The 12,460-nt window shown below is 50.6% G+C and overlaps 7 protein-coding genes across 7 annotated transcripts; 5 read left to right on the top strand and 2 right to left on the bottom strand.

Annotated features, from left to right (window-relative positions):
- Positions 1 to 133: 133 nt before the first annotated feature.
- BO88DRAFT_407987 (uncharacterized protein) lies at positions 134 to 913 on the top strand. Its single transcript, XM_025707588.1, has 3 exons — positions 134 to 164; positions 271 to 345; positions 508 to 913. Exons 1-3 carry the CDS (start codon positions 156 to 158, stop codon positions 658 to 660), a joined length of 237 nt encoding a protein of 78 aa, XP_025558812.1. The 5' UTR covers positions 134 to 155; the 3' UTR covers positions 661 to 913.
- Positions 914 to 947: 34 nt separating this feature from the next.
- On the bottom strand, positions 948 to 1,482 carry BO88DRAFT_472004 (VOC family protein; the record flags this gene model as incomplete). The annotated part of the gene is made up of 3 exons (XM_025711731.1): positions 948 to 966; positions 1,024 to 1,278; positions 1,340 to 1,482. 3 exons carry the CDS (start codon positions 1,480 to 1,482, stop codon positions 948 to 950), a joined length of 417 nt encoding a protein of 138 aa, XP_025558811.1.
- Positions 1,483 to 3,013: 1,531 nt separating this feature from the next.
- On the top strand, positions 3,014 to 4,785 carry BO88DRAFT_349513 (vitamin H transporter; the record flags this gene model as incomplete). The annotated part of the gene is made up of 7 exons (XM_025703456.1): positions 3,014 to 3,180; positions 3,244 to 3,410; positions 3,467 to 3,562; positions 3,624 to 3,724; positions 3,776 to 3,831; positions 3,878 to 4,090; positions 4,146 to 4,785. 7 exons carry the CDS (start codon positions 3,014 to 3,016, stop codon positions 4,783 to 4,785), a joined length of 1,440 nt encoding a protein of 479 aa, XP_025558810.1.
- A 1,339-nt stretch (positions 4,786 to 6,124) lies between these two features.
- Positions 6,125 to 7,323, top strand: BO88DRAFT_349779 (plasma membrane protein Pth11-like protein; the record flags this gene model as incomplete). The annotated part of the gene is made up of 4 exons (XM_025703469.1): positions 6,125 to 6,289; positions 6,336 to 6,372; positions 6,420 to 6,493; positions 6,544 to 7,323. The coding sequence occupies 4 exons, from the start codon at positions 6,125 to 6,127 to the stop codon at positions 7,321 to 7,323; spliced, it is 1,056 nt and encodes a 351-aa protein (XP_025558809.1).
- A 505-nt stretch (positions 7,324 to 7,828) lies between these two features.
- On the top strand, positions 7,829 to 9,742 carry BO88DRAFT_373247 (acetolactate synthase; the record flags this gene model as incomplete). Its single annotated transcript, XM_025704267.1, has 3 exons — positions 7,829 to 7,900; positions 7,947 to 8,069; positions 8,117 to 9,742. The coding sequence occupies 3 exons, from the start codon at positions 7,829 to 7,831 to the stop codon at positions 9,740 to 9,742; spliced, it is 1,821 nt and encodes a 606-aa protein (XP_025558808.1).
- A 426-nt stretch (positions 9,743 to 10,168) lies between these two features.
- Positions 10,169 to 11,080, top strand: BO88DRAFT_471999 (YwbE family protein). The gene has a single exon (XM_025711730.1). The coding sequence runs from the start codon at positions 10,218 to 10,220 to the stop codon at positions 10,803 to 10,805; it is 588 nt and encodes a 195-aa protein (XP_025558807.1). The 5' UTR covers positions 10,169 to 10,217; the 3' UTR covers positions 10,806 to 11,080.
- On the bottom strand, positions 10,639 to 12,231 carry BO88DRAFT_396134 (uncharacterized protein; the record flags this gene model as incomplete). Its single annotated transcript, XM_025705224.1, has 2 exons — positions 10,639 to 11,985; positions 12,043 to 12,231. 2 exons carry the CDS (start codon positions 12,229 to 12,231, stop codon positions 11,128 to 11,130), a joined length of 1,047 nt encoding a protein of 348 aa, XP_025558806.1. The 3' UTR covers positions 10,639 to 11,127.
- Positions 12,232 to 12,460: the final 229 nt, after the last annotated feature.

Here is a 12,460-nt window from a genome sequence, read left to right as displayed (position 1 = left end):
TAGCGTGTCAAAGCGGCTTCCCCTAAGAAAAAAGAGGCAAAAAAAAAAGGACGCCGATATAAATCTGAAAATTTCCCCTCCTTGACAATCTTGTGCCCCCCACATCATAACACCGATCTCTATCATCCTATTATCTACTAACCACCACATTCACCATGGGAAACGTAAGCATCTCGCTGTTACTGACTCTACGCGAAGTCCTTCCTCCTAGAGTGAAGCGACCAGCGACTTGATTGCGCCTTATCAGACTTAACATGACATTATCCACAGGGAGCCAAAGCCGCCTCCAAGCGTGAGCGCAACGCCAAGGACACCAAGGCTGGTGGCAAGTCGCAGTTGAAGACCGTATGTATCCTCTACTTGTGCTTTTATTGATTGTTTGAATTTTGAAGAAGGGGATAGCTTTTGTAGGGTGGTGTCACGATCTGTGTAGAGAAAGAGAGAAATGTATAGGTGGAGAGTGAAAGGGGAAATCTTCCGACGATCATGCTTACGCAGGGACTACAGAACGAAGCTGCAAAGGACATCATCTGTATGACTTGCAGGACGACTTTCCTGAAGACTACTCGTGCTCCGGCCTTGACTGAACATGCTGCCAACAAGCACAACAAGACCCTGCAGGACTGCTTCCCCGGCTTCGTGGAGGCGCCTAAGAAATGATGGGAGGGACTGAGATTGGACGGACTGAAAAATTGTTACGAAGCCATGTTTGTACCTGACTTAGCCTATTAAAGTGGCATTTTGAGCGATGTTCTTCATCCCCGCTAGTTACAGTAAGAGTTTTGATGTGAAAATAACATTGAAAAGGAACAAAGAAAGGGAAATTGTCAACAATTTCAGATGTATGCACAATAGCGGGCTGTACATCACATGACTAAGCATATACATGTGCATAAACCCCCCGCTGTCAGCAGCTATGAACCTCTAGAATATCAGCTCTCTCCATCTCAACAGTAGTTCGAGATCCTACCATCGATAGTAGTCCAGATTAGCGAAGTTATGATATAGAGATTGGATACGTACTCGATCAAGTTGCCATCTGGATCACGCACATAAATGCTCCGGATCTTCCCCACTGCACCCGTGCGTTCCACGACTTTGTTACCTTCGAGGACGTCGATCTTAGCTTCCTCGAGTGCTTTGAGAACGTTCTCCACTTTGGTGTCCGTCAGAAAGCAGAGGTCTGCGCTCCCTGGCATGACACTCTGGGCCTTGGGCTCGAATTCCTTCCCGCTCTCGTGCAGGTTGATTTTCTGGGACCCGAACAGAAGGGCATGTCTGAAGAATGAGATTTATCAGGGTGACTGAAGAAAGAAAAGCCTAGGGATTTCAGGCTTACCGTTGAATGTCCGGACTGGTAGGTGAATTGAAGACTTCGTGTTTCATCCCCAGGTGGCTTGTATAGAATGCGACGGATGCGGGGATGGACCGGACTGTCAAGACCAGGTGGTCTAAAGACTTGATAGCAAACTTGACGGCCATGGTGTTGTAGATGGTGCAATCTTCTTTTCAAGGGAGCTTGGAGATTCGATACATCTGGGATGACTGGACGCGCCAGATGAGTAATGACTGCTGCGCGGGATGTCGCAATTTTCGCCGAGCCTTATGCTCGGCGACTAATTACAGGCGCCGAAGGCAACATCATGATATAGATGTGATGCCTCGGCTCGTATGGATCCAGCTCTACGAGGAGTATCATGAGAACTTGTGATGTATATTGGACTGCTTGGCGTGTTGATTGGGTCTTGCATGAGTCGCAGAAGATGCAGTTACAAAGCGACTTCTACTGCATCATGTCGAGTTTCGTTTGGGATCGTATCTTGACACGAGCCGACATGCTTATGGCCGTCAACATGTTGAATGCCTTACAAAATATAGGGTTAGGTATAAATATGTTGCTCTGAATCATTCTATTTGACTGGTGAGTAGGTCAAGTCGTGTTTGTATCGCTCTCCATTCTCCCTTACTGCTGCACTTGCTTTTCCGCAATCGAGTATATCGTATAATGCACCGGCAGGGATATTGATGAGGAAGGGGAAGGACAGGTAAATCGATCGTTGAAAAAGTTTAGGGCAGTCTTAACAGCTATTTAGTGCGACTCTTGATGTCGGTTGCATAGAGCGGTATCCACATCCTTCAGTGAGCACTTTGCACCACGTGTTAGCTGTGCATGTATAGTTCTCACTCTACTCCGTACACTCTTGCTATAAATTGCATTATGTGGGTAATAACTAATATTCCCTGCAGCACGTGGAGATAACACCCACAGCTGAAGGTGCTTGTTACTTACCAAGGTTGACCAGAGATACAGTCTATTCTGGGGATGAGACTCCGAAATGGCGCCAGGTTTCTTGCATGATGAAATAGTTCACCGTGGCCTTTATGTACATTGCTGTGCACGTATGTTCTGCAATTAGGCCACCCATCTTGCCAACTGTCCATAGTACCCTTGCAGTAGTTGCATTAAGGCGTCCATGCCGCTCTGCAAGAAGCACGACAGTGATTGGTAGATGCGTGGTGGGAAAGGCTCTGACACCTTCCTAATCAAGATAGTCACATATTACTAGACTCGACTTGAGTACTCGGATCTACAATCCAGCTGCCCGTCTCCTGTTCCTCTGCGAAATATTTTGATGGCCAGACTAATCCAGGGTTTGTTCCGCGCATGATGCAAGACGGCCATGTTGCACTTAGTATATTGGCGTGGGGCGCGCTAAGCGGAGCCACTTTTACCAGCTGAACAACAACGATACCGTACCATATCACCCCGTTAGCTGTATCGACCAATGGGCCAATCTCTACCCTAACCCCCAGCCAGGGATACATTTTCATCAGGACTGGCTTTGTCGCAGTTCTGCCGAAAGATTAATTTTCTTTTCTTCCTTTGCCGCTCGGATTTTCCGAAACTTATCCCTGTTGCATCCTTTACAAAAACAGGGGTGTCCCGCAGTGTGGAGGCCGAGACTCTTCCTTTGCATCCTTCCCCTCCGAAAACACAAGGACTGCCAGAATCATGGAGATGGAGAAGACTGAGATTGAGCCACGGGTGGTGGAAGCCTCGACTGGCGACAACATCGACCCGGCTTTGGAGAAGAAGCTCCTGCGCAAGCTGGACTGGAGAGTCATCCCCGCTTTATGGTTTCTGTTCTTGGTGTCCTTCATGGACCGATCGAATATCGGGTGAGAACCTCTCGCTGTGCAACAAAATCAATTCCAGAAATGCTAACGATAAGACGTCCTTAGCAATGCGAAAATTGCGGGCATGAGCAAGGAACTGCACCTGGTCGGAAATGACTACAATCTGGCTGTCACAATGTTTACTGTCGCATACGTGATTTTTGGCATGCCGGCAAATCTGCTGGTCAAAAAGTTCGGGCCAAAGATGCTGGTGCTGTATATGTTTACATGGGGTAAGATGGCTGGCGGTTACTGATGATTGTGTCTGCTAATGCGGTGTCTGCGGTAGGCCTTTTCGTGATGGGCCAGGGTCTTGTCAAGACCGCGAGCGGACTTATCGCTTGCCGCTTCTTTATGGGAATGTGTGAGGCTGGGTTCGTCCCAGGTAAGCGCAAGATACAACTCCCTCGCAGTGGGAGGACGTTGGCTAATACCGACACAATTAGGCTGCGCATACTTGATCGGAAGTTACTACAAGCGCGATGAGTTCCTTCGACGATACGCCATATTTTTCAGTGCAAATATGGCCGCAGGAGCATTCAACGGGGTCAGTACTAGTTTCTAAGAGTTGCGGCGACACTCACTGACGCGCTCATAGCTCTTCTCGAGTCTTTTAACACTATTGAATCTGGACGGATATAAGGGATGGCGTTGGTAAGATTGGCCCGACCCAGCATTTGTCCACTTTCTTACAATCTAGGCTCTTTTTGATCGAGTCCATCATTACCATGGGTGTCAGCCTCATCTGCTACTGGATTGTGGTCCCGTTCCCCGAAGACGCTAAGTTCTTGACGGCCGAGGAGAAGACATTGCTCCTTGCGCGCCTGAAGGCGGACGGAGGAAGTGTTCGCGACGACCCCATTTCGTTCAAGCGGGTGATCAGCATGGCTGCTGACTGGAAGATATGGATATGGTGGGTATTCTGCGTTCTCTGATATTGCTATTGACTAACTAAACCGTCATAATAGCGTGCTGGCCTACCTCGGGGCCGAAGAGAGTGCTAGCTCCCTCGTAAACTTTCAACCAACCATCCTGAAGGATCTTGGATGGACTAGCCGCTCCGCTCAGGAACACACCATTCCCGTCTATGCCGTTGCCTTCGTCCTAACCCTATCCTGCGCCTGGCTGAGTGACCGTTTGCGACACCGGTATGTATTCACCATGATTGGCTCCGTGTTGACCATTATTGGCTGGAGCGTCGAGCTTTCACATGTGCAATCTGCCGGCGTTCGCTATATGGGCATTTTCTTTGTGGCATCGGGAGCATTCATCATGATGTCTACGATTGTGGTGTGGTTATGCGTCAACCTAGGCAAAGGCGTGAAGCGCAGTGTTGGAATGGGTCTGCTTCCTGCGTTCGGCAACTGCGGTGCCTTTGTGTCTGGTAACGTTTTCATCAGCAGCGAATCGCCAAAGTATCCGACAGGATTTGGTGTTGGGTTGGCCTTTGCGGTGGTGGCCGGGCTGGCGTGCACGGTGTATTTTTTCGCCTTGCAAGCGGAGAATCGCCGCAGGGACGGCCAGCCGGCCAAGGAGGAAACATCGGAGATGGCGCCGGAGGAAGATGACCTCGGGGATGCCCATCCGGATTTCCGGTTTCAATTGTAGGCTTAATCTGTGTGGGCTACCACGATCTGGCTTGGCCGGGGCCAAGCTCAATTGAATAAATCCACAATGGCGTGGCCACTAAAATAGTATTTTGTACGGCTATGTATAACGATTACGCCTCAACATCATGTAGCCGAAGCTGTCGTAGCACACAGTAGCCTGGGCTCTAGCTTTGAGATATGCAGCTCAAGCTAATGTTGCATGATTGCATTTCTTTCAATTCCCTCCACGCCGGAGTACAGAGAAGGAGTCTAAATCAATAGGAGGCAGTTGTTCCTAGAACGACAATGCACGGCATTGGGCACCCATCGCCACGCACCTCCCACTACTTCGTAAGGTACCACTCTTCTCAAATCAGAAGTACTCACTGGAATTGCAATCGGTCGTCTGAAACTTGCTCATAGTCTGTACTACCTCAAGACCCTGGACCGACATTAATGTGACCGGCGATCTCTCCGGTTTCAAACCCTGAGCGCGCGACCGGCAGGGTTACATGTGCTAAGCACTCAAATTTAGCGAGAACAAAGAATCCGTTGAGTGAATAAATCATTCGTCGTACAGTACGGAGTATTTTGACAGGGATCATGATCTAGCGTGGCATGATATATATTGTGTCTTTATTCTAAAGTGTCGAGTGGCCACTGTTCCGTTCGTGGATCCTCGTATCGGGGCCGTTCCGGCCCTAAAGATACGCCACTATGAGCTGGTCTCATATATGGCCCACCGTGGTTTTATTGCCATGTCTAAAGCTATTACGCAAACTTCCCTAGGTGTACGTAAATTACACACATACCCACTGGAAAGGTCCAGAGGTAGGGTTCTGTATGTGCATGCGAACCATAGAAAGTCTGAATATCCGGCCGAATAGGACGGTGGATCGATGGTAAGATTGTCTCGAGTCTCGAGACGAAAAAATCCTTCCTGGCCATAGAATTTAACACTAACAGAACAAATGAAGGCGGTGGTATTTGGGAAAATTTCACGGATCTTGCCAGTAGCCACAGTAAAATGCCCGGAGCTGTATACTGGGCATAGAGTTGGATCCCCCAGACTGATGGAAGAGTTAGGCACGGGAATTAAGGGTCCCTGTACCACTGGCATAATTTGAAGCAAACGCTGTTAATAAGTCTTTGAGCCCAATACTGGGTTTACTACATAGCAGTCATCCTTTAATGCGGCCGGTCGTCGTTCGCGACCCTATTGACTCCGTGTCGTAGGCTGGCGCTTTCAGTTCCTAACTTCCACCTACGCTCGCTTCCGATTGTCATTCGTTTTATAATTTCTTTTCTTGTTCTTATTAGCCATTACCTGCCCTTATCCAGGCCACGGCAGCGTCGCCATGGCGGTTAGTCCGCTGGATGTCCCGAATAAAGGCCCTGAATTTGTCAAAGTAACCGCCGTCTTGACGTGCATTGCATTCGTCCTGGTGGTCTGTCGCCTGACATGGAAGGGCTATGTCCAAGGCAGGTTTGCTGTAGATGACGGGATCATTGCGTTTTCAATGGTAGGTCCTAAGCTCCAATACTATACGCTTACTTACCCAAAGTCAGGCCATGCAAATTGTCAATACTGTTATGGGTGATTTGGGTATGGTTTCCTACAACCGGATTGCGACTAATACTAACTGTATCCAGCCTGCCACTATGCCTTTGGACGGCACAAAGCCGACATAGTCAGAACAGGCGGCAACGTTGTCCTTGCCTTGAAGGTGCGAGATATGTTCTCCCAGTCAAGCACGCCTAGCTAATCTTCGGCTAGTACTTCTGGCTCTTCCAGATCTTCTACAAACTTGTCCTATGCCTCAACAAACTTTCCTTTCTCACCTTCTACCTCCGAGTCTTCCCCAATCGCATCTTCCGCATAATCTGTTGGATTACCATCGGTCTCGTCCTCGCTAGCACCTTCGGTTTCGTCTTAGCCACCATCTTCCAATGCACCCCCGTTCGTGCCAGCTGGTACAAGCATATCCCTAAGAAGTGCGTCCAAAATGCTCCCTTCCGTTGGTCTTGGGCGGGTTACAATACGGCGATGGATATTTGGGTATGTTTACTGCCGCTGCCGGTACTGGCCCAGCTACAGCTTGATCGGATCAGGAAGATTGGAGTCATGTTGGTGTTCTGTATGGGGCTTTTTGTGTGTGTGACGAGTATCATTCGCATGTGGGCGATGGAGAAGAGCACGACAACTACGGACCCAACCTGGGGGTCATTTGATGCGTTGCTATGGAGTGCCATCGAGGCTAGTACGGGAATCATCTGCGCTTGCCTGCCGTTCCTTAAACATCCCATTCAGAAGCTCCTGCCTGGTCTGTTTGGTTCATTGTCGAATGGGTCCAGAAAGAGTCGGAGTCGGACGAGGCCGAGCTATCGGATGAGTCGATTGGGGTCCCGGTCGGGGAATGGCACGCGGGATGTTGATGCTGATATTGGCGAAGACGAAGATGATTCAGAGAGCGTTGGAAGCCAGGGACCAATTGCGAAGAACCAGATCATTGTGAAGACGGGCATTTCCATGCACAGCGAAGCGGCATATCCATGAGGCTTGCTCATCTCGGACAATGAATCGGGGTGCTGGTATTGACACGTCCAAGCCCTTATACCCACACAGCGCACATAATTACATTCATCTGTCCCATCCTTCAGGCCATTAGTTTCACCCTTATTAGCTTCATCTAAGGCTGACCCTTGCTCTTGGCACCGGTTCAGCTGCAGCCACAGTCCATTCTCTGGTCCGGAGGTTGTCCGGAGGTTGTCCGGCCCTCCGTTAGTGGGGACTTAGCCTGCCACCCGGCCGTCCATAGTGTCCATTAGCCCTGGATGCTTATATTGACGGGTCGATGGCCAGCGCCAAGACGCCAGGACCATCCTAGTCAGTGGGGTTTTCCATCTAACTCAGTATTGATCCTAGTGTAATACCTATCAATACATGACCCCTCCTCGTTGACATGGGTGGATATGCATTAATACATCAAGTGGCAGCATAAAGAGGAGGGGCCAACTAGGCATTTGCATCTCCCTGCATACCAGTACTTCAAATTTGCAGAATGTCACAGGAAACAACACTTGAGACTGCTCCCCATACTGTGGCGGATGCCTTTCTAGAGGCTCTGGCCGAGGTAAACTACCTTCAGCTGTCTCCTAGACCCCATCTCACATTAATAGGCTGGTGTCGATTACCTCTTCACCGTGCTTGGTTCGGATCATCCTAGCATCATCGAGGCATATGTCCGCCGTCAAAATGACCCTGCCGGGCAGTACCCCAAGATGGTACTCTTCCAACACGAGGTATGTTAGCCACACCTCAAATGATAGCTGTCGTGCTGATCGCCCAGTTCGTGGCCATGTCCGCCGCCGATGGATATGCCCGAATGAGCCACAAACCGGCCTGTGTGATTGCCCACGTGGACGTGGGGACTGCAGCGCTCGGTCAAGGCCTGCACAATGCATCTAGCGGACGCGCCCCGGTCGTGATCTTCGCCGGTGTCGCTCCATCCACCCTCCTGGGCGAAGCTCCTGGTTCGCGCTCCGAGCATGTCCAATGGTACCAGGACATTCGCGACCAGGCCGCCCTTGTGGCACCCTACAGTCGCTTCAGCGCAGAGATCAAGTCGCCGCATAATGTCGGTAGCCTGGTGCATCGCGCCGTTCTTATGGCCACTACTGGCTCCCCTGGCCCAGTGTATCTCACTGCCACCCGCGAAATCCTTGCCACACCTATCCCTAGCTCACAAACCCGCCTCAAGCCTGTCCCTTCTTGCCAGCTGGGCTCTCTATCCCCACAAGCAGTGGAGCTCATTGGCGGTGCGCTGCTCAATGCAAAGTCACCCCTAGTAGTGACCGGATACATGGGTAGAAACCACAGCGCGGTCCAAGAATTGATTAAATTGGCCGACACCATCCACGGTCTGCGGGTGTTCGACTCCGAGCTTCGCGAAGTATGCTTCCCAGCTACGCACCCAGCATGCGTAACGAGAGGAACGGGCGCCGCACCGGCTGTTCAATCCGCAGACGTGATCCTCGTCCTCGACGCCGACGTCCCCTGGATTCCCCGCCGCATCCATCCCAACCCTGACGCAGTCATCTTCCACATCGACCTTGACCCACGCAAAGAGCGTATGAACATGTTCGACATTGGAGCAGCAGCTACATTTCACGCCGATACGGGGCTAGCACTAACCCAGCTCAACGCACACATCACCTCCTCGCCCTCTCTCACCGATCTTCAGACCAGCTGGACTGATCGACGCAAGGCCCAGCGCACAGCCCACGCCGAAGGTCGCGCCCGTATTGACGCCCGAGCAACCAAGCTACTCGAGACACCTGATGCACCCTGCAGCGTGGACTTTCTATGCAGTCGCATTCGTGAACTTGTACCCAACGATACCATTTTCGTCACAGACTCCGTCACCAATCAAGTCGCCATGACCGAGCAGCTACAACTAACCCGCCCAGGTTCTCACCTGACGAAAGGAGGCAGTGGTCTAGGCTGGGCTGGAGGTGCCTCCATCGGCGTGAAGCTAGCCACAACGCGGTACGATGTCTCGAATCGTCCAGACGTTCGCGTCAGATCTGATACGAACTCACCTTTCATCTGTAACATCACCGGCGACGGCAGCTTTATCTTCTCTGTCCCGTCAGCAGTATACTGGGCTAGCCATAGATACGGGTGTCCGTTCCTAACTGTTATTCTGAATAATGGTGGGTGGAATGCGACGAGACAGTGTCTGGTGGATGTGCATCCCGGTGGTGAAGCGGCCAGCTTGTCGAGCAAGGACCTAGGGATCTCGTTGGTGGAGGATGGGCCGGATTATGGAGGAATTGCGAAGGCGGCAGCGAATGGTAATTTGTGGGCGACGCGAGTGAGGAGTGTAAAGGAGTTGGATGAGGCGTTGAGGGAGGGGGTTAGGGTTGTGGTTGAGGAGGGGAGAGGGGCTGTGGTGGATGTGGTGGTGCAGTGATTCAGGACCAGAAGGAATGAATACGTTACTTGAAGTCTCTACAAATGATCCATGCACTGTATTTTGATTAGGCAATTGTACTTGACGGAAAACCTTAATAGATCTTTAATTGCCTAGCATTGGGCATGCTTGACCGCAATGGAAGCTTTTCAGGGCACATTCGTATTCAAGCCCCCCCTGCCCCCAACCCACAACCATGATACACCAGACATACACATACGCAAAATATAGAGTACAGCATGCCGATACACATTCACACTCAACTATATCAGCCCTCTCCAATCTACTTACCTCCTTAATTAACCATACAGTAAGCAGTAACTACCTCATCACCTATCCACCAATGACATCACACTAATCACGTGCCATAAATAGCAATATCTCCACTATTTTTATCCGTACCGCAATCTTATCACAAACTCATCCATTGACACTCACTAACACCCATAACTTCCCCAACATAAAGAAAAAGGCAATGCCACCCACAACCCAACAAGTTCGCCCTGGTGCAGGCGTCCACATCGTCCTGAAAAAAGACCAACCGACAGGCCGCACAGTCAGCGGTACTGTTGGTGAGGTATTGACGCGGGGCAACCATCCGAGGGGGATTAAAGTCCGCTTAACGGATGGGAGAGTGGGGAGGGTGCAGGCTATGAATACTAATCTTAGCTCTAATTCTAACCTTGGTGGTACGGAATATATGGGTGTTGAGCAAGGGGACCTGGAGCAGGGAGGTTCTTGGGGAGGTAGAGGTGGGCGGAGAGGTGGTAGGAGGGGTGGAGGTAGGGGGTATCAGGGTGGTGGAGGGGATGAAGGAGAGGTGCCAGCGGAGAGTGTGGGGTTGGATGCGTATGTTACTCCTGGGTATGGGGGGATGCAGAGGGGAAAGAAGGGCAGGGGAAGGGATGTTGCTGGGGGTGTGGATGGTGTTGATGAGGTGGTGGTTCCTGGGGTGGAAGGAGTAGGTAGTATGGATGCAGGGGTTATTCGGTGTCCTGTCTGTGACGTCTTTGAGGGCGATGAAGCTGCTGTTGCGCACCATGTTGCGGAGCATTTTGATTGAGATATCCTCGATGGCTTCGTGGACTATCTCGTGTGGTCGTGAATATGAGATCGATGATCTAGATGGGTTCATATTCGTTTCATACCTGGCTATCTGTATCTCGCGACAGAATACCACTTTGCTGGGTATATACATTTATATTCGCGAGAGCTTGTGCAGCACGGGGGCTATGGACAACGCCTGAGCCACCACAGGGAAAAGGGACATGAAAGCCGCATATGACGCGACTTCCAGACAAGTGTCGCGGGTGAGAAACAGATATCGACGAAAGAAAACCCCTGAAGCGAACCACCGTCTCTAATCATTTGTCAGGCGTGGGACGTTACTTCATATTATAGACCGCCAAATGCACCACAGCGGAAACCCCAACCAGACTCAAGCACATCTTTGCGTGTAACTCAACACACCACAACATATGCCTTGCTCCAATAATTCTCGTCATGTCCTGTACATGAAGGGGGCCTTTGTTGAACGCTGCAAAGATCTCTCCAACACGACTGCCCCGCTGCTGTTGCTGCCGCACTCGGTTCACCGGCGCAGAGACAAGCGTCTCACACACAGATGGCAACAGACTGGTCTGAACGAGAATCAACGCTATAAATGAAGGGAAGAAAAGCAACAATTGTGCGGCGAGCATGGCTCCTGACACGAAGATGTCAGACCCAACAATACCCGACAAGTACGCTTTCGAGACCTCCGTGCTAGGTGACGGGCCAAGGTCGCTACCAAACATCGCAGGTACATGCATCATAAACGATTCAGCAACCGCATATAAGGCCGTGGCCGGTACCAAAGCTTTCCATCGTTGGCGATCGCCAGAATTAGGCACAAAGCGCTGCTGGTCGCGTGGAAGTATGGTGCGCGCTGTCCACAAGAAATGATATTCAGCGAGCAGCACCGAGGAGACGATATACGCGACCGGGCCAGGAAGGAATAATGCTTTCATTAGCATCTGCTTCGTGCACATGTGCTTCACCCAATAGCTGGAGGCAGAACCAATGCCATTCAGGAGGAGACGGAAATTACCCTTGCGGTAAATGGTGGCGATGGTATGGAGTAGCTGACGGCTGGATGGACCAGGCTTCTTGTCGCTCATTTCAGAAATGTATCCAGAAGCCTGATTTTTCACACTTTCAAGTATGAGAATAGACATCAAAACATGTCCAAGGATATATCGGATCTGAAGCCTGTCAATATGCCATCTCTGGGGGAATTTTCAGTTAATTCCCTGACTTACTAGCCCGCTCAGAATGACTCCGACAACAATAGGTACCATCAGTAATACATTATCCGAATGTGTAGGTTCATGTTGCCATATGGCATGAGCTTGTGCAAGCAGCGGATCGTCTCCAGCGGAATGGATAAAGGTATTGAGCAGTGTGCGAAAGAGGGTTACCCAAAAGCGAGGGGATGGAGCGTATGCCATCGTGCTATTGATAAAAAGTCTACATAGAAAGACTCTCAGTCGGAAACAGCAGGATGACGGGAAGATAAAGCTTATGTGGTACAAGGCTTAGGGTGCAAGTGGGAAACACCAGTTCCTGGTTGATCGATAGATCCAAACTACTTCGACTAGGCAGAAGCGCAAACCGCCAATAGAGCCCTGTAATCATTGGAGCTGAGGGCGAGACCCTTTGTAAGGGTGGGGCTTATCT

Source organism: Aspergillus vadensis (assembly GCF_003184925.1).
Source record: "Aspergillus vadensis CBS 113365 unplaced genomic scaffold BO88scaffold_27, whole genome shotgun sequence".
Classification (NCBI taxonomy): domain Eukaryota; kingdom Fungi; phylum Ascomycota; class Eurotiomycetes; order Eurotiales; family Aspergillaceae; genus Aspergillus; species Aspergillus vadensis.
This window is presented reverse-complemented; position numbering and strand designations above follow the sequence as displayed.

Bases quoted from the DNA above. Each gene is read 5' to 3' on its own strand.
- BO88DRAFT_407987 (XM_025707588.1), top strand. The intron at 346-507 runs GTATGTATCCTC...CAGGGACTACAG, and splicing joins GCAAGTCGCAGTTGAAGACC to AACGAAGCTGCAAAGGACAT.
- BO88DRAFT_471999 (XM_025711730.1), top strand. From the start codon at position 10,218: ATGCCACCCACAACCCAACAAGTTCGCCCTGGTGCAGGCGTCCACATC.